This window comes from Calliphora vicina, chromosome 4 (genome assembly GCF_958450345.1).
Source record: "Calliphora vicina chromosome 4, idCalVici1.1, whole genome shotgun sequence".
NCBI classification, from domain to species: Eukaryota; Metazoa; Arthropoda; class Insecta; order Diptera; family Calliphoridae; genus Calliphora; species Calliphora vicina.
Window position 1 is genome coordinate 55314865 of NC_088783.1, and position 21711 is coordinate 55336575.

The window sequence follows — 21711 nt, forward strand, 5'->3', positions numbered from 1 at the left end:
AGGTAGCAGTTGTAAAATTAAATAAATCTCAATTAATTCAAACAATGTACAAATACAATCTAGAACCGTCCCTGCGGAGTGCCCCTCTGCTCAAACGCCATTTCAGTCTTCTCTCAGCGGAGAGTTCCGAAGTATGATTCACTGATAGAGAGTACTTCCAAGCTGCTACAGAAGGTCCTCCAAGATTTGCGATTTACATTCCATATTACTTTCTTTAATTTAATTATTACAGAGGACTTGTAATCGTACCTATTTTCCAGTCTGCTTAACCTCATTAAATAAATACTCCTTCTATATCTTCATACACTAGGTCACCCTATCAAGAGCTTTTGCAAAAATACGTTGATCGCAGTTTTGATAATGACTTTGTTAGCTAATGATCAAAGGATTATAAAGAAGGCGAGAGAAGATGTCCCAAAGAATTAAAATTTCCTAACGTTAAATTAAATTTGATCTCAAAGTTTCATAATTTATTAATAATTTAACAACTTACAAACTAAATTCAATATAGCACAGAAAACAACAGCTAAAATAATATAATATTTTCTAAAGAAATACAATACATTAATCACTTAAACTAATTTACAAAACAAAAAAAACTTAATAATTAAATGTAATTTAACTAATGAGCTTTGGCTTTATAGGTGATTTTCCATACTTCAAACAAACATATTGTCGAATGAAATCTATAAAATATTGACAATGGCATCGAGACATGTGTAATAATGGTCCATGCCCATATGCCAAAGAATTCCATATGGGATTGACGAAATACCGCTCTGCCCTTGATTAGGGTATTTACAAACCATATGGCAATGTTGGCTATCAACAGGAATGTTATAATTTCTCTGCCCGGCTTACGGCGCACTTGTTTGGAGCCCTTACATCTGCGATGACTAGAATGTAGGATAAACATGGTTTGTAGGGAGGTTTGCATTAGAGCGAAAACTTCGGCAATAATGCCTTCCACGCGATCGGGTACTGTGTCCCATTTGGCAAAGTAACTGCCCAAAATGCTGAACATACCATAGAGGTAAACTCCTAAAAGAAGGAAATAAATAGTAAATTTTGGCTTAAGTTTAGTATTTGGTTCGAGAACTTTACCTGTTTGGGCCACTATCAGCAACAGATTGTCCAATTGCATTGAATGATGCTCATCGCCGGTATCTTTAACGTATTTCAGATCACGCATTAGAATCATGCCTGTTACAATTGCCGCCGCACAGCCCAAATACATGACAGTCTCCCAAATAGTTACCTCCTGGGTGGCTACCAGTTCATAGCCGGGTTGCATATACAATACAAAATACATGATCATGGCAATAATGGTCATGACAATGACCAAAATACCAAAGAATAAACCCTTGTGGGATTGAGAACAATCCACAGAGAAATGATGGGCTGGCTTTTGATGCACTGGCTTAATGGAATTTTTACGGGACTTGTCAATATCGGGTATTGATTTAACAGTTTTCCACATTTCATATAAAATAACAGCACAGATGAGAGAGTATTCAATGGTGCAGGGAAAGAGAAAGGGAGAGAGTTTCTAAAAGTGATATAAAAAAGGAGAAAATAGTAAAAAAATCTTAAAGTTCTTTAGAAATCATATTTACCTGGACTAAGGCACCCATTATGGTGGTACGTGAACAACCATGACTATCGCCCATTGACGACATTTCTGTTGTGGACTCGGTGACATTCTTCAAAACATGCGATACCACAGCCGCTATAGTACTATTCGTGGCTTGTTCGCCAATATGATTATTAACATGCAGTGTGGCATTTACCGCCGCCCAATCTACGCTACCATGTCCCGCCGTCAAGCCAGCTTGGTGATCTCCATGCTGCTCATGATGTGATGTGATATGGAAAATTTCATGTTTTGTCTCTTCCACCAGCACATACAACCATTCGCACAGATTTGTACCCACCATATGCATTAGACCGAAACGCGAGAAGACCTTGTGACGCGCCATATCCAAGTATGTAGTGTTTAGGAATATAAATTGTACTTGAGCTATACACAATACCATGCGACAAATGGGTGTGACGGCTATGAATACATCACGGCATCCAGCCTGACCACTCAGCTCAAAGAATTGCCCGAATTCTAAGCCCGAATAGACCATGGTACCGATGGCAAAGGCAATGGCTCCCACCCTTAAATAGAAACTGCCAAAATGGGTGACCTTGTGCTTGAGATGCACGTTGTTTCTTTCGTCTGGAAGAGGGAGAGAAATATAATTTCAGGGAGAACAAATATTAAGAATTTGTTTAAATAAATATTTAGTCCAAAAACTTAAATCAAAGGTTCAATCAAGCCGAATTTGTAGAAGGTGGCGACAGAATTACAACAAATACAATGAGTACAGAAACAACAGCTACTTTGTTTTAGTTAAAAGATAAGTGAACTGTCAAAGTTGCCTGTTGTTGTTTTGGATTTTGGGTTTGTTGTATTTTTCGCCACAACAACCACAAGTGAATTGACAGTTCAATTGTCTAACAACTGAATAAAAACAAGTAAGAGAACTATATTCGGTTGTGCGGAATCTTATATACCCTTCAACAAATTATACTTTAAAATAAAAATTTTAAAAAATATTTTTAGGTAAACAATTTTTTTTTCCAAAGTTGTTTTTTTAATTTTTTGGAAAAAAATTTTTTTCGAATTGTTATTTTAAATTCTTTTTTTTTTTTTTAATTTAAATTTTTTTTTTAAATTTGAAATCATTATTTCTTTTTTGTTTTTTAAATTTTTTTGGAGAAAAAAAAATTCGGGATAAAAAATATTTTTTCCGATTTTGACCCATTGGTCTTATATACGTCGTTGCAAAGGTCTTTGAAATATCTATCATTAGATATCCATATTGTATATATTAATGTCTTAGTAATCAATATATAGGTCAAAAATCGAGGTTGTCCTGGTTTTTACCTCATATCTCAGCCATTTGTGGACCGATTTTATTGAAGATTTGGATACCGAAGATATCTGGGTCTTCAGAAAATTGATTTCAACAGACAGACAGACGGACATGGCTTAATCGACTCCGCTATCTAAAAGGATCCAGAATATATATACTTTATAGGTTCGGAAAATTATATTGTGGAAATTACAAACGGCATGACAAACTTTAGAGTGTCCCTTATGGCACAGCTACTCGTTCAATATATATTGTGATATTTGGATCGCGATCCATTGTAATGGATCACGCAAAATTAGGTTATTCAGCGATTTGGATCGCGATCCATCAATACTGCATGCTACATGTTCCATAAATATCGCGATACTGGATCGCGGTCAATATATATTGAACGTTTAGCAGTGCCCTTAGAATTAAATTTTTTTAAATGTTGAAACGGTACCCGCTGAAAATTTTCGTAATGACCTAAAATTACACCAAACAAATTTTTAGCTTGTTCTAATAAGGGCAACCCGTGCCGACTATCGATTTAGTTTTGAGGTGCTTTTACAAGGGGAAAAAAGGAATTTTTCAGTTTTTTTTTTAAATTTTGCTATTAAATGTGTACGTAATTGTCGTTCTATTGAGATATAAATGACAAAAATTGGTTAAAAAATGTTAAAGTTATTAAAAAATCGCCAGGCCATTAACGTGTCTCAGGCCACTAGAACAAGAAATGTAGGAAATTAATATATTGCTGGCTTAAAATGCAAAGGCTCTAAGTCCATATTTTAAAATTTTACAGGAGAGACAAAAAACATTCAAACTTTTTTTTGCGTAAATATTTTTGAATTCTGTAAAGGCAATTTTTTTTTGTATTTTTCTTTGTTTTTGATGTGCGTAAAAGCAAAATGATAACATAAGTATTTGTCGAGATAAAAGGTTTTTGGGACTTAGAGCTTTTTCTATTGCTTTGTTTGTATTTTTTCTATGGACTTAGGTCTTTTTCTTAGAACTTGTCTTTCATTTCTTATTTACTAGTTTTAATATCTGGATTACTAAGTCATTAATATAGACAATATGGGTATCTAATGATAGAAATTTCAAAGTCCATTGCAACCATTTATATAACGCTATAGAAAGTTGGACCTACAATGGGTCAAAATCAGGAAAAATATATATTAACCCGAATTTTTTTTTTCATCAAATAATTCAGCCATAATTCTTTTTTTTAATTTTTAAAAATTTTAAAAAAATTTTAAAAATTTTCAAAAATTAAAAAAAATAAAAAACTTAAAAAAAAATTTGGAAAAAACTTTTTTAAGAAGGATATATAAGATTCGGCACAGCCAAATATAGCTCTCCAACTTGTTTATCACTAAAAATTTTAAAAAAATTAAAAAACTTGAAAAAAATTTTAAATTTTAAAAAACAATTTTGATTTTTTTTTTTAAATTTTGTATACCTAAAAATATTTAGCCGAAAATACATAGCTATAATACGTTTGTGTAGATAATTGTAACGCACAAAAATATTAGTCTAACACCCACCTTAAATTATACCGATAGACTCAGAATCACTTTATGAGTCGATTAATTTTGAAGACATTTCGATAAAATGTGGTATATACACTTTTTTTAGGCCCAAGGACGAAGCCTATTGAAACTAGCTGAAATCGGTCCATTATTGCTCCTAGCTCCCATACAAAAGTCCTCCGGAAATACTTTATACTATGGAAATCATGTCACCTAATTTCATGGCGATCGGTCTATAATTAGTCATAGCTCCCATTTAGAGCCCGCTTCCAAAAATCACTTTAACAACATAAATCTCTTAAAAATGTTGGTATACACAAAAAATTCAAATAACTTTGATGGTGATCGGTCCATAATTAGTCATAGCTCCCAAATAAGACCCTCTTCCGAAAATTATTTTTTTAAATTTTAAAAGAAAAAAATGGTTGGGCATGACCGACCATTTTTTCTTACTTGTTTTAATACATGTCATTGAACAATTTGACAGAAATGGTTAGTTAAACTGTACTTTTTATAGGGACTTAGAGCTTTTTCTTGTGATAAATTGTGTTAAATTGGACTAAGCGCTTTTGCTCATCACTACAAAACAACAACAAAATGCGAGATAACTCCAATTTTTTTCTTTGTAAGCAATGTATTTTTACTTATCGTACATTACTGCATTAAAATCTCAATTTCTAAAAAAAGTGGACTTAGAGCCTTTGCATGTTAAGCCAGCGATATTTTGAGAAATATTAAAACAAAAGTTTATTCTTACTTAAAATATATCCATATTTACTTGTATATTAGTTTTTATCTTCATAGGATACAGTTAACGTATCACAGGTATAACCAAAAAAACTATTTTTTTTAACGGCAGTTTCAAAAAAAAATCTGAAATTTGTTTAACAAAATTTTTAAAAATTTGAATTTGGAGTTTTGAAACTGCCGTTAAAAAAATATTTTTTTTTGGTTATACCTGTGAATAGGTTAACTGTATCCACTTCGCTATCTATAACGATCCAGAATATATATAATTTGTAGAAATTACAAACGGAATGACAAACTCATATATACCCTTGCCATTCATGGTGAAGGGTATAAAAATAATCAGCTGTTCTTCTGAGGTCACCTTCTATAAATTCCTCTTCGGTTTGATTTTCAAAAGTAATGATGAAATTCCTTTAGTTTATATTTGTATATTCTTAAAATTAGCAGCAAAAAAATTGGTACTTACGATAACTTTTGAGAGCACTGATTATAGTTCTATTGCGAAACGCCGAGACATATACAAATACCACAAATGTTATACTCAAGGAGTATAAATAAACATAAAATCCTTGATAAACATAAGTGGGTATTTGTTCCGTTATAACTTCAGTAATGGGCAGACAGACACCCAGTAAAACTAAGAGTTTGCAATAAGTAGCAGAAAGAGCAGAACTTATGGCATCACTAGAAAAGAGAGAGAGAAAAATATAAACAAATGTCATTTCAATTTTATGTTTAACTTTTTATTCTTCCACTTACTTTCCTTGTCTTCTATTTTTCTCCTTCTGTTGTTTGGCTTGAAAACTCTTCGAGCCATTCTCAACGCCCCCTCCAGGAGTATTTATAGTTAAAGTACTACCAGTGGCCGTACCATTAGCGTAGCTAAAGTGTAACAAATTGTTAATATTATAGAATTTTCATATTTCATTATTATTGTAATAAAACTTACTTCTGTTTAGTATTCTTCAGCACTCCTCCATGCTCTCTTTTACCACCCAAGATTTCTTGTAAAAGCACCGATGGCCGCCTTGACACCTGTATCGTTTGTGGCACTAACAGCGATATGGTTGATTCATCACGATGCATTGTATCGTGACTGGTGACGGGTATGAGAGCTGTTCTAGCGTTTCCTGTTTCGACTAATTCTAAATTTGTTTGAGATCTGGCCAATGGTGAAATGGGATGTGACATAATTGGTATATTATGATGGCCACATGAATCACAGGGACTACGTACGTAGCGGGCTACCGGTGTTGGTGTGACGGGTGTTGACGGCACTGAGATGGAACGTTGTGCTGAGGGTGCTGGTAGTTTGGAGAAGGATGCTGATTTTTTGGGAGCTTTGATGGTAATGAATTCACCGCTCTCACTGGATATTTGACTGCTGTGGAATGAATGAAGAGAAAATATAATTTTAATTTCAAATACTATATTTTGATATCGACTAGGCGATTTGAGAACTTTTACTCTAAATTAAAATTTTATATAAAAAATAGGCGTTTTTTGGATGGACCTGGTCGCCTCGATATCAACAATTATCAAATTTGTGTTCATTTAAAATCAAAAAGTATAAATTTAAAATACATTTTCTTAAAAATTTTGTAGATAACTTAAAAAGAAAAAAAGTACTTTTTTCCCAAAAACTAGCGTAGAAATGCCTTTTTTAAATTTTTAAATTCAAATGCTTTTTGGAGACAGTTACGACTTTTAAAGAATTATTTTTTTGTTTGAAATAAACATTTGTTGTTAGTCCAATAAAAGAAAAAACTGGAGTAGAGTGGTTAAAAATTTTGAAAATTTAATTTTCAAATGAGAATGTGTTTTAAGTTATAAGAGATATTTAGTAGCTACGACAAGGTTTGTAGTGTTCGACGAGGAGATTCTATATATGTAATTTTGAAATCGAAACACAAACGAAGAAATAGAATCATTTTAAAAACTTAACATACCCGAGGTGTCCTTCTTTGGGGACCCCTGGCCGCGGCCCAAATTCAAAACTTAAACCCTATACCACTGTGTCTCGTCCAAAAAAGTAAAGGAATCAACTATAAAATCTTTAATAGGACGATTTCCGGAAAAAGTGGATAAATTTTAAATTTACTACACTATCATTACTATCAGTACTCTGCAAATTTTTTCCTCAATTATTTACAAAAACGGAAAAGGTGCTTGGGAGGACTCTAGCTATTATAGTTTCGTAGATATTGTACAAGATTTGTTTTAATTTACATTATATGGGAGGTGCCACGCCCACTGAGATGATACTTCTCCCATTTTTTACTCAAATATTGTCACAAAAGATGGAATAATTGCTTATGTAAAATTTGAGGACTGTAGCTATTAAGATTACATAGATATTTGATTTTAAAAATTAACGTATGTACCACGCCCAGTTGAAATTTCAAAACAAAAATTTCGCTGTAAAAATTTCAAACACTTATAAACTACAACCACACATTAATTTGTATATATATATATAGAGATGTGAGATTCCATGTCCACCAATAATCCCATTTTCAGGCAAATTACGTAAAATTAAAAAAAAATATTTCAGGCAAAGTTTGAAGAATCTCGTAATTTTAGTTATCCAGATATTCAAAATTGACTATGTACCTACTGTTCCGATGTGATAAGAAATTGGTTCATAAAAAGTTTAAATACTTTTTCTATTATAGTTCTATTTTGTATGAGAAGTGCCACGCCCACTAATCTAATCCCTACCATTTTTAGTTAAACTAGTATGTAAAATGATAAGAGTGCTATTCCGACAAAGTTTTAATTAATAATCTCGCAATTATAGTTTTCAAGATATTTAGAAAAATAACAGTTTACTTTGTATGGGAGGGTACTCACGCCCTGTTCCGATTCCTCTCATTTTTATACCCTTAACCTTCGTGAGATGGGTATATATAAGTTTGTCATTCCGTTTGTAATTTCCACAATATAATTTTCCGACCCTATAAATTATATATATTCTGGATCCTTATAGATAACGGAGTCGATTAAGCCATGTCCGTCTGTTTGTCTGTTGAAATCAATTTTCTGAAGACCCCAGATATCTTCGGGATCCAAATCTTCAGTAACTATGTCAGACAATAATAAAATCAGCAAAATCGGTCCACAAATGGCTGAGATTTGAGGAAAAAACCAGGACAACATCGATTTTTGACCTATATCTGGATTAATATAGACAATATGGATATCTAATGACAGATATTTCAAAGGCCTTTGCAACGACGTATATAAAACCATAGTTAGCTGGACCTACAATGGCTCAAAATCGGAAAAAATATTTTTTAACACGAATTTTTTTCCACCAAAAAAAAAAATTTTTTTTAAAAATTTAAAAAAAAAAATTTTGAATTTAAAAAAAAAATTAAATAACAATTCTCAAAAATATTTTTCCTAAAAAATGAAAAAAACAACTTTGGAAAAAAAATAAATTTTGTTTACCTAAAAATATTTAAAATTTCTGGTTTAATCGGTTAATCGAGCAAATAATTAATCGGTGTTTAGATTTATTCGGTTAATAATCGGTTAATTTAAAATTATTCGATTAACCGACTAATTTATATTTTAATTTTAAATTGAAAATACAACAACGAATTTTGTGTACAAAAACATAAAAAACAGCAAATATGGTATTTGAGATAATTTTTGCATACATATCGCTCATTTGCTGCAACAACCTCATAACTCAAAATCCGTGTTTTTTGAACTGAGTAATACAAAATATGCGCCGTTCTATAGTCTTTCATATAGTTTTATCAGTTTTCAAAAAAGTCTATTATTTTTTGTATGAGATATTTGACAAGTAAAAATTTGGGATAAATACAAATTAGAAAAATATTAACATCTACTATTTATATTTCTATTTTTAAGAAATAGTAAAATGTCATAAAACATTCAAAAGATGTCATAAAACATTTTTTTTGAATTATGACGTTGTTGCAGCAAATGAATGATATGTGTATTTTTTAGGGTTTTTGTGAGTACTTCTGAAAAAATCTTTTAAATAAAGAATATAATAAAAATGTTTTCCTTTTAAACGATTTTTTTCTTTAGATTTAATAAAAGTTTTCTTGGAAAAAGACTCTCTCGCTGAATGTATATGTTGGCGAATAAAATCCTTAGTTATACCATTGGAGTCCTTTTTGGATTGTTTTATATTTTGAATACTTTTAATATTTTAATTTAGTTCTGATAACTAAAAGACTCATTTCAAGTTTCGTCTATACATGTAAATACATACATAGTTTCAAATACATGTAGATTAAATATATCAGTTGTTATACTCACTAAACATGTTTATTGGATGTTAAAAAAAATATCTAATTTTAATTTGAAATTTGTATTTGAATAGAAACGGAAAAATAAATATAAAAAAAATATGTTAAAGTTCAAAAAATAAAGGAATTTCGGTTAATCGACACAAATTAATCGGTTTATTTGTTATTTGAAAATCAGCAATTTTAAATTATTCGAACAGTTAACCGTCCAAAATTAATCGGTTAACCGATTAACGGTTAATCGATTGAATACCCTAGTATGTATATAAGATTCGGCACAGCCGTATATAGCTCTCTTACTTGTTAAGTTAAACTTCAAGCAGTAATACTAAATTGATTCATATAAAGTTTGAAGACTTTCACAATTATAGTTATCCAGATATTATAAAGTAACTATTTACTTTGGGTGGGAGGTGCCACGCCCACTAACAAAATACCGCTCATTTTCAGCCAAAGTAATTTTTTTTGCTTTTCAGCAAAAGCAAAATTTTAAGACATCCGCAACTATAGTTCTCCAGATATTTGAAAGTAACTATTTACTTTGGATGGGAGGTGCCACGCCCCTGTCTCAATTCATTCCAGTTTTGCATACACTTCATGCACATATAAGAAATTGATTCGTATAAAGTTTGAAGACTGTCACATTATAGTTCAGCACATGTTCGAAAATAACTATGTAATTAATTCCATTATGAATTAATTCATCGATGAATGAATTATATTTATATAAAAAGGCCTTCGAATGAAGATAACATTATTTTATTGGGACTGGTTTTATGGTATAATTGCTGATATTTATAATTTTGTATTAAGATTTTCACGGATTCGCAGCTCTGTTCATAATTCCAATTTCAACTTTAAAAACTCCTTAAAGAGGTTTTTCTCTAATCATTTTTATTCTTAATTTTGAAATCATTTTGAATGAATTTTATTATTTTACTAACTTATAAATAACATCACTTCATAATATTTACAGTATATTTTTTTTTATTTTAGGTTATGTTAATTTTTTTTTAATTATATAATAAATATTTCTTATATTTCTTATAAGATATCGGAATATTTATAATATTTTAATGGTTTTTTTTAATCTTTCACTTTTATTTTATAATTTATAATACATTTTCTTTAAATGTTTTTTAAAATTATTAAATTTATTTTAAAATTTGTATCTCATACCGTTATGTTTAAAGTTTAACTGGAAACTAATTTTATAAATTTTAAACAAATTAAAGAAAATGGTAAAATATATTATTGTGTTTCTTTTTTTTCTTAAATAATAGAAATTTATATTTGTAATGATTGATTGTGGCCGTGTTGAATGGACAATTTTTTATGACGTAGTGATTGATTTGGAAATCAAATATACTATATATTATAATCATATACATATACATACATTTATATATGTAAATGTATATTGTATACCAATTAGCTATAAATGTATATAATTTTCTATTTATTTATTTAGAGGGATTAATAAATTTTGTAATTAGTTATTTGTTTTGTAAAGAGCAAGCACATGCCTGTTTCAAACGCCTGGGTTTGTGTGCGGTCTTTATCTCTGTCGCTTGCCGCTGCTACACACACAGTTCAAGTGCGTTTGTTTAATTATTTGCAAAATTGTTGTTTAAATATTTTTCACGTGAATTGTAAGCCCAGTTAACATTTAGGTTTGATCAACAAATTGGCAAAAATTTTAAATCAAAATCCTTTCTGAAATGTCAAAAATTTGAGAAATAAAAGAATTCTTAGCAAATGGTTGAGAAATGCTAATTTTTCAAACATATTTGTAATTTTTATACCCTAGACCACCATAGTGGGGAGGGTATTATGCGTTTGTGCAAATGTTTGTAACGCCCAAAAATATTAGTCTATCACCCACCTTAAAGTATACCGATCGACTTAGAATCACTTTCTGAGTCGATTAAACGTCCGTCCGGCTGGTTGGCTGGCTGTCCATGTAATCCTTTTCGATCAAATTTGGTACGTATTATTTCTTCGGCCCAAGGACCAAGCCTATTAAAACTGGCTGAAATCGGTCTAATATTTCACCTAGCCCCCATACAAATGTCCTTCCGAAATTGGACTTTATCGTTCATAAATTTGTAATTTATAAATGTATCTCCACAAATTGCGCTCCAAATAAGTTTTATATATATAAAATTCATTTCACCAAATTTTGTTACGATCGGTCCATAATTAGTCATAGCTCCCATATAGACCCGCTTCCGAAAATCACTTTAACGTGCAAATTCAACATAGTAAACTTTCGTATAGACATAAATCACACGACCTAATTTTATGGTGATCGGTCCATAATTGGTCATAGCCCCCATATAAGGCCCACTTCCGAAAATCACTCAAAAATGTAATTTATTGAAATTTTAAAAGAAAAATGTTTTTGCTCTTTTACTTAGTGTAGGGTATTATATGGTCGGGCTTGATCGACCATACTTTCTTACTTGTTTTATTTGAAGATATGTATTTAAATTCCTTAAATAAGTTCAACTTTATTTTAGGTTTGAGATTTCTTAGAGAATAATATTTTATAACAAAACCAGAAAACAAGATATTTTATCTAAAATTTAATGATTTGAAAAAAACTGAAAAATTAAAAATTCTGCTTAGGTTTGACAAACCTTTGAATTTTTTTGTTTTAACAAACTCAAATTCAATTCAAATATTTGAAAAACTTTTGAGATTGAACATTGATATCAAATGAAAAAATTAACATCAACCTTAAATTGTATTTAAATATTTGAAAAACCTTTGAGATTTACATATAATATCAACTGAAAATAACACATTTTTTCAAAACTAAGATTTTGTGTTTGTTGGGTTCGATTTAGTATATAAGTATGTTTATTGTATTGGGTTTTTGTTTATTAATTATATTATGTATTTTTAGGTATTTTGACCAACAAATATTTTTAGATGTTGCAAAATGCAAACTGTTATTTCAATACTCCAATTTATTCTCAAAACATAAGTGCCTTTAATGAATGAATTTAAATAATGCAGTGGGATTTCAAATAAACACAGTGACAGTTAATAGTTAGAACAATGATTGTTGGTGATGAAACTAATTAAAAAAAAAAAAAATTAAATTCTTTTTAAAGCCATTTGAAAACTGACAGCATTTAACATATCCAATTTCAATGATATTTATGCCATTTGTGCCAAGAAAGCGTCATATGCGTGAAGTTTTGCTTGACTTTTTTAATTTGGAAAAAAAAGTGAAGCTGAAATACACCAATTAATTGCTCACCAACGCTTATGCTGAATATGTTTCATCGGTTTCAACGTGCGAGAGATGATTTGTTTGGTTCAGAAGTGGTGATTTTGAAACAGAAGACAAAGATCGCTAAGGCCAGCCAAACAAGTTTGAAGACCAAGAATTGCAGGCATTACTCAAGGAATACTGTTGTCAAACTCAACAAGAGCTTGCAAAATCATTGGAAGCTACTAAAGCAGTAATTTCAAAGTATTTGAGAGCAGCATAATTCATCCAAAAGCAGTGAAATTGGGTGCCATACGAATTGATGCTGATAGACCTTGAAAGACGATTTTGCATGACCGAAATGATGCTTGAACGCTATAAAAGAAAATCAGTTTTATACGGAATCATTACTTGCGATGATAAATGGATCCATTGGACCCGAAACGTAAGAGATCATATGTGAAGCCCGGCCAACCAGCAGAATCGACACCAAAAATATACATGGCGCTAAGGCAATTCTCTGTATTTGGTGGGAGAAAAGGGTCCTATCTATAATGAGCTGTTGAAATCTGGCAAACCATCACAAGGAACCTATATCCCAGCAAAAGATGGTGCTTCCTCGGAAGCAGGTTTGTAAGGCAGAGAGCACTTGTATACTGCTACCACTTCGCATGAAAGATTACGTAGAGGCTCTGCATAAGGAATCCAAATAAGCTTTAAAATTAACCTGATTTCATCGAATTAAATATGTGCAAATAATTGTGCACATAGATTTTAGAGCTGCTGAGAAGCAATAAAATCTTACAGACCCAGTGATTGCCTAACAAGAAGAGCTGATTTTTTCTAAGTTCTTCACCACCTATACGAATAGCTTAATGTATGCCTTCCAAAATCATTTTTGTAAGGCAATAATTTTAGGATGCAATTAATGTAGCAGTAGAAGATGCAGTAATCATATTTATTGCTTCCAAATCCAGAATATTTTTTGCTGGGACCGAATCCCAAACTGATTCGTTTGAAGCGAGCTTTGGCCGAAAAACGTCCAGAATATGCGACCAGACATGAAATCGTAATATAGCATCATGACAACGCTCGGCCACATGTTGTCCAGATCTTGCCCCATCCGACTACTATTTGTTTCGACACTTTGGAACAGAGTAGCCGATATTTGCTTGATTCTTTCTTGGCCTCAAAAGATAAGCAGTTATTTTGGCTTAGTATCCACATGTTGCCAGAAAGATGGGAATAGGTCATAACTAACAATGGACAGTATTACAGTTGGGACTTCCAATTTTGGGCCATTTTTTCTGTGTCACGAATATCACGAAGAATGTTGTTCCAAAAGCCATAGAGTGGAAACTCTCCCGTCAAAGACCTAACTCAGTTGTCAGAAACCTAAGTGGTGAGAATGTATTAGTAGAAAAAACTATGTGAAAGCAAAAACAACACATGTGTGATTATTTTGAGTAATTTTTTTGTTTGAGTTTTTTTCTAGTTTCCGCTCTATTTATCTCTATGTCCCAAGGCATCAATTGTTGACTGTTTTATCAGCATAAACCAGTGACTTCACGTGGCATCACAGGAAATAATCGAATGGTGTCAAATCGCATGACCTTGAAGTCCAATTGAGAGTTGGTACATTTAGTTATCACCAATTTTTGATTTCAATAAATCAATGTTGAAAATAACCCGGGATCAATAACATTCATATTTTCTTCATTTACCATAACGCGAGCGCCTGCTTCATTTTTGAAGAAATAAGATTCGATGATGCATGTAAACCGCATCAAACGGTGCACTCTTATGAATGGCATGGAGTATGTAGGGTCAGTTGTTTGTTTATTAACTAACCCATTAAGCCAAAATTGAGCCTCAACGCTGAATACACGCAGAGAAAAATTATAGTTGGGCATGGTTACTGTAACCATTTCAATATTGTTACAAGTTTTTTAACTATATTATAGTCACAGTAACCATTTACATGATTGTGGTAACCATAATATGGTTAATTTACGATTCACATGATTGTCTCAACCATATATATGGTTACAGTAAACATATATATGTTTGTGACAACCATTTATATGATGAAGGACTTATCATATTATGGTGCTCTCGGCTTAAGGCTTATCATAATCTGAGAACAACATATTATGATAAAATTATTCATCATAAATATGGTTACCACAAACATATATGTATTTGTTTACTGTAACCATATATATGGTTGATACAATCATGTGAATCGTAAATTAACCATATTATGGTTACCACAATCATGTAAATTGTTACTGTGACTATAATATTGTTAAAAATCTTGTAACACTATATAAATGGTTACAGTAACCATGCCCAATTATATTTATTCTCTGCGAGTAGGCTTAGCGTTTTCCGATTTTAGTAAAACGTTCATAGTATATTTAAAATTACCTGGACTATAATATTCTTAACAGATTTTAATTAAAATTAATAACAGTAAGGAAATTCGGCTCATTCGCCAAAATATGGCCAAAAAAATAGTTTTCTTGAAAATCCCAAAATTTAAATCGCAGGTACGGAAAAACTATAGGAGGTATTGACATACTTTTTTCACATTTTTATTCCCTATTAAACATTTTTTAACCAATTTTTGCCTTTTATGTCTCACTAGCTAAAACCCGGTGTGCTTCGCTACCCGTACCGTAAAGATTTACAATATATTTAGTCTATCTAAAATTAGTTTCTGTTCATGTGAAAAACATGGATTTTCTAGATTTAGTCCGCAAACTTGCAAACACTGACGTTGAGCTTTATCAATTATCATTGGAAATACTAAGCAAATAGGAAACTGCAATCGAGTAAAATCAAATGGCATTTCCGAAGTTATAATTCCCAGTTATAAAGGTCGCTCCGATTAGATTGTTCAATAATTGCCTTACTGTAAGTCGAGTGTCATTACAAATACGCAAACAATCATACAAACAAACAAACACACATTGACTTTTATATATATATAAGGGTTTCAAATGTATACATACAAATTTTAACATTTACTTAATATTTTTGGTAGTCCGCGCATTTCTGTACTAAATATTAATATTGATAGCTGCTATAGCTGTCCCTATATATAATTTTTCATCACATCTATGGGAGGTGCCACGCCCACTATTGCTATTTTGCCCATTTTTGGCCTAAATATGTAGTTCATACAAAATTTGAACGCTTTACATACTACAATTATACAGATAGATATGAATTTTAGTATTTAGATTGTTTGGGAAGTGCCACGCCCACTATTTCAGTCCGCCCATTCTTGTCCTAAATATTAAAATTGATGGTAGAATATCCGTACAAAATGTATGGATTCTATCTCTTATTGTATCCCATATATAAGATTTTTTAAATAATCATCATATGGGAGGTGCCACGCCCTCTGTGGCTACTACTCCCATTTTGCCGCAAATATTTAAACAAACAGTGGAATTGCTCATGCAAAATTTGAGGACTATAGCTATTATAGTTTCCTAAATATTTGATTTTAAAAATTAACTTTGTATGGGAGGTACCACGCCCACTTAAAATTTCAAAACAAAAAGTAGCCTATAGCTCCTTCCAGACATACATAAATATACTGTAAAAATTTCAAGCAAATCGGTTCAGCCGTTTAGCCGTCTATAGATCCCAAACTAATAATAATAAACATACATACATACAGACACACATTCACTTTTATATATATAGATTAGAACGACAATTACGTACACATTTCGATTCTTTTAAATTAAATTGCAAAACTAATTATTTAATAGCAACATTTTTTAAAAAAAACTGAAAAAAATAATTTTTCCGCTTGTAAATGCACCTCAAAACTAAATCGAAAGTGCCGACTTCTTAGAACAAGCTAAACATTTTTTGGGTGGTATTTTAGGTCATTAAGAAAGTTTTCAGCGGGTACCGTTTCAACATTTCAAAAAATTTAATTCTAGGGGACACTTTACTGATCATAAATGTTGAAAAGTGAGCGCAGTATGGCAGTTTGTTTGTCAGTTCGTAAGTTCTATCGGGCTTAAAAAACTCCGTTTATTATAAACTACTTATGTATTTTAAAATTGCGTAGAAAACTCCAAAAAATATTTAATAATGAAAATATATTACAATTTTTCTCATTTTTCGAACAAAATGTGTGACCCACAGTACGTATGATGTATGTAAAATTTTAGCGTCTACTTAATTTAATATAACGTATACGTATTAATTAATATTAAGTTCTCCTGAAAATGTCTTAAGCCAATACAGTTTAGTTTCAAAAATACAAAATGTGCATTATAATGACAACTTTTTACCATATGCATTACTTAGAAGTAGTTTAGTAATGAGTTTGGAAAATTAATTTAATTAAATTAATTTTATTTTTCAAATAAACTCAGACTGTCTAGTATAAGTAACTTAAGTACATTCACCAATCAAATACTAAAAACCCAAATTATCTAATATTGACCAAATCAAATTAATTTAGCAATTATTTAGACTCCAAATACTCGTAAACATATTTGCAAAGAAAGTTCGAAAAAATAATAATCACACATACAAATATTATAGATAATTTTGTCATCAATCATCAGACATTGATTTGATTTTCATTTAACACTTGCTGAGTGTTAATAAAATAAACAAATGCACGTTCCAAGAACACACATTTGTTGTGTCTGACTGAAATTATTTCACTTTTTTCTTTTTTTGCTAGATAAATAATACATATTACTATAAAATTGTTTAAAGGAAATAAATAGCAAATAGATAAAAAAAATTTGACTTATAAAATGATTATACATATTTGTCTGAGTATGCAAGTGCTTAAATGAACGTTGTTACAACGTTGAAATGTGCTAAATACATCTTAATTTGGGATTTCATAATTAAGAACATAATGAGTTGATTAGATAAATATTTAATACTATTAACAGCATATTTTTTTGTTAAGTAGTTAGTGTTGTTTAGTTCTATGGTTATTCGTTATATATAAATCAATATGTTTGCAAAGTAATCGCATAAGATAATTTGAATTTGTTAAAAAATTGTTTGGAAAATTTGAAATTCTAAAAAAATTTTTTGATTTTTTTGATTTATAATCAAATTTGTTACAAATTCGTTTGTATTCGAATTTTTTGTTCGAATTTCATTACTTTCTACAGAAAAACAATAATGTGATAAGAAATGTGAATAAATCTGAGAACTTTTGACAAAACAACTTAAGTGGAATATTAAAATTGTTCAGGAGAGAGTAAAAACTGGTGAATTGATCGATAATTATTCTATTATTTGTTCTTAAAGAATTTCAAAAACTTTACATAAATAATAAAGTTCTGCAAGGACAAATAATAAAATAATTATCGATCAATTCAACAGTTTTTACGCTCTTCTGAAAAATTTTAAAATTTCACTGAAATTGCATATGGGCAATTCCCATATGCCCATATTTTCAAGATGATTTGAATAGAAGAAAATAATAAAATGTTACTATGTGAAAGTATTTACAGAATATATATTGTTTTATTGTATTATAAAGTCATCCAAAGATTGCTTTTATTTAAATACTAGCTGAACCCGAACCTGGCCTTTAGAAAACATTTGTTTTATATTGCATCTCGATCTCGATTTTAATATACAGTGTCGGAAAAAGTCGGTAATCCAACTTTCAATGTTACTGCATGTGGTGGCATTTTGGCTGGTTCCAATGAATTCAAAAATTCGGCAGGAGAATTGACGACTTGTTCTTCATTCATTACTGTGTCAATCGATTTGTATTTTATTGTTTCGCCAGACACTTTCAATTGTATGTGGTCATCGAGCTTGTTAACATCATAATTTTTTGATTAAAAGTAGATTTCATATGGAAATTTCTTATTCATGCACCTAATATGCAATAGTAAACAAAATTGTTTACCACAGACCGAAAATCAAAAATCTGACTATACACTGTTACCAAAAAGGCTTTTCTGAAGATTCCGTGAAAATTTTATCAAAATCGGTCCAGCCATTTTTGTGTCCATACGGAACATACATACACACATCCATTTTTATGAAATATATGCCATTAGCGGTATAATGTAAAAATTGGATTTTTACACGCCCCTCCGCCCAGACCAAATATTAAAAATCTGACTATACAGTGTTACCCTGGGTAACACTGGGCTATTCTGAAGATTCCCTGAAAATTTCATCAAAATCGGTCCAGCGGTTTTTTATATATATAGATGACATTAGCGGTATAATGCAAAAATTTGATTTTGCCACACCCCTCCGCCCACAGATCGAAAATCAAAAATCTGACTTTATAGTGTTACCCGCTAGACTATTCTGAAGATTCCCTGAAAATTTCATTCAAATCGGTCAAGCCGTTTTTAAGTTCATTCGGACCATACATCTATTTTTATATATATAGATGAAAAATGTTTGTATGAGAAAATTCGAAAATCTTCTTTACGAAAGCACCGAATGGACCATATTCAGAAAATTTCCTTTCCAATGATACCAGTTTGGAGCTAATCGGTTGGATGGTCTCAGAGTCTATAACGGACATAGGTAGAAACATTTTTTGTATTTTATATATATATAGATAGATAGATGACGGATTGTAAAGGAAAAATATTTCGAAATATTAAAAGGAAACATAACGCCTCTCACGATTCGAATATTTTCGCATATTTCTACATGTATCTCAAAATGAGTTCCGTTTTATGTCACGTACGATATACCCTTATTTCGCTCAATATTTTGGACAACAATATTTCGAAAGAACTTTTTATTATTTTAAAATATAGAACCCTCTGAATGGAACATAAAGACCAAATTATTTTTCACTCTATAAACGTTCAAATGTCACGTACGGTGCACATAGGTCTGGAGTATAGTTTTTTTTTGTCCAAAACCATATACTTTCTTTTTTACGTTGAAAATTAATTGAATACTAATAAGTGAGGTTGCAATAAATTTTAGCACTTTTGCTAATATTTCACACTCTAAAACTAGATTAATTTTCTGTTTCTGCTTCAATGTCATCATACCTTGAGTTATCAATATTTTCATTATGGTAAAATAAATTGATTGCAAATATTTCCCCACATATTGGATTAATTTCGGTTTTTAAAATATCTCTCAACACTTTTCAAGATTTCGTTTTATTTTTATTTTAAGTCTGTATTAAAACAAATTTTATAACTTAAAATATAAATTTTTGAAGCTTAAATAATGTAAATTTTGCATTGAACGGGCTAGTTATGGTGAAATAAATTGATTGCAGATATTTCCCAACATATTGGATTAATTTCGATTTTTAAAATTTTTCTCAAAACTTTTCAACATTTTGTTTTATTCTTAATTAAAGTCTGTATTAAAAATTAGAACCAAAAAATGTTTATGACCAAAAAAAATATATATTTTTTGAGTAATAATTTGCTTAAACATGTTTAATTTTTCATAAAACGGGCAAGCTCTGATAAAACAAATTGATTGCATATAATTCCCAACATATTGATCTAATTTCGGTTTTTTATACTTTTCTCAATACTATTAACCATTTTGTTTTATTCTTATTATCTATATACAGTGGTGGCCACCAATTTAAGACAAATATTTGAATTTTTTTCATCAACTGAATTTTAAGTGCGATAGAGCCAAAATAAAAGGACCTCTAAGGGTATGAAGTTTATTATTAATGTTTCTAGTTTCTGAAATTTTTTTGGAAAAATAGGTAAAACATATATGGACAAAGATATGTGGAAATATGTTGACCCACCTCACCGAACATCCGCTGTTAATAACATGATATGACCGAAACTAATGGAACTAAAAATACGAAATTTGGTCCGAATATTTTATAATAATAAAAATATAATGATATAAATGTGAGAAAATATGTTTATTTAAAAAAAAAAATTTTTGGTCAAGTTTTAGAAAAATCTTATGAGTTCGTGGTGAATATGTATGAATTGATACAGTCGAATAAAACACACTTGTGTGTTAAAACAGTCCTCATGCATACATATTTGTTGAAATATTTGAAAAAATAATTGACAATCACGTGGAATTTAGCAAACAATTTTTGTCTTAAATTCCTGGCCACCACTGTATATAAAAGAGTAACGTTACTGACTGACTTACTGACGGACTGACTGACTGACTGATTCATCATCCCACAGCCCAAACGACTGAAGCTAGAATCATGAAATTTTAACTGTGGATTCCTCCCTCCCCAAAACGATCCACTAAGGGATTTTTGGATATTCGAACGTTTAGGGGGTAAAAAAGGGTAAAAAGGGTAAATCCGGTAATCTTATATCTTCAAAACTAATAAAGATACAAAAAACCTTGAAATTGCATGTTACTCCATTTAAAAAATAAGCTGACAGGTGTTTTGTACTTTTTCGAAATTCGAACCTTTTAGTGGAGAAAACGGGTAAAAACTGTATTTTTTGGCACCTTATGTATCTTTTAAACCAATAAACATAGAAACAAAATTTAAATCGTATTCTTTACTTATCAAAACATAAAAAATATAAGTTTGGTACTTTTTGGAAATTCGAACCCTTAAGGGATAAAAATTGTGTTTATTTTTGGTACTTTTTCATAAAATATGTTTTTCTATAATTTGACATAGACATTCGAATATTTTACTATGAGCTTCCACCACGATACAGAAAATTATTTTAATGAAATTTGACCACCGCAATGGGGATAAAAAAGGTACCAAATAGGGGATAAAATTGATAAAATACATTTTATTGCAATTTATTAAGCCGATTTTGATAATTTTTTTAACATTGGTTCCTGGATTCATACAAAAATTAACTAACAGGTTGTTATTTGGAACTTGAGTGCCATGGTGTATTTTAGGCCAAATCCGGGTAAACAGTTTGTTACTTTTTTTAAAACATATTGGGCACATTAACACAGATTTTAATCGATTGAGACATGTCTGTAGCATAAACAACATTTGCAAAATGGAATATTTTTAAATTTCAAACTTGAGGGGT

General features: G+C 30.5%; 1 protein-coding gene across 3 annotated transcripts in view; it reads right to left on the reverse strand.

Moving 5' to 3' along the window:
• Positions 1-448: 448 nt before the first annotated feature.
• The window catches only part of OtopLb (Otopetrin-like b), a 46957-nt gene continuing 25694 nt past the window's right edge, over positions 449-21711 (reverse strand). For all 3 annotated transcript variants that reach the window (XM_065508581.1, XM_065508580.1, XM_065508579.1), the window contains exons 2-7: positions 6138-6572; positions 5948-6070; positions 5655-5872; positions 1617-2224; positions 1105-1549; positions 449-1041 (exon numbers count right to left, since the gene is read on the reverse strand). In XM_065508581.1, coding sequence (XP_065364653.1) covers positions 623-1041; positions 1105-1549; positions 1617-2224; positions 5655-5872; positions 5948-6070; positions 6138-6379 — 2055 coding nt within the window. In that variant the 5' untranslated portion in view covers positions 6380-6572 and the 3' untranslated portion in view covers positions 449-622. The remainder of the gene's footprint in view (positions 1042-1104; positions 1550-1616; positions 2225-5654; positions 5873-5947; positions 6071-6137; positions 6573-21711) is intronic.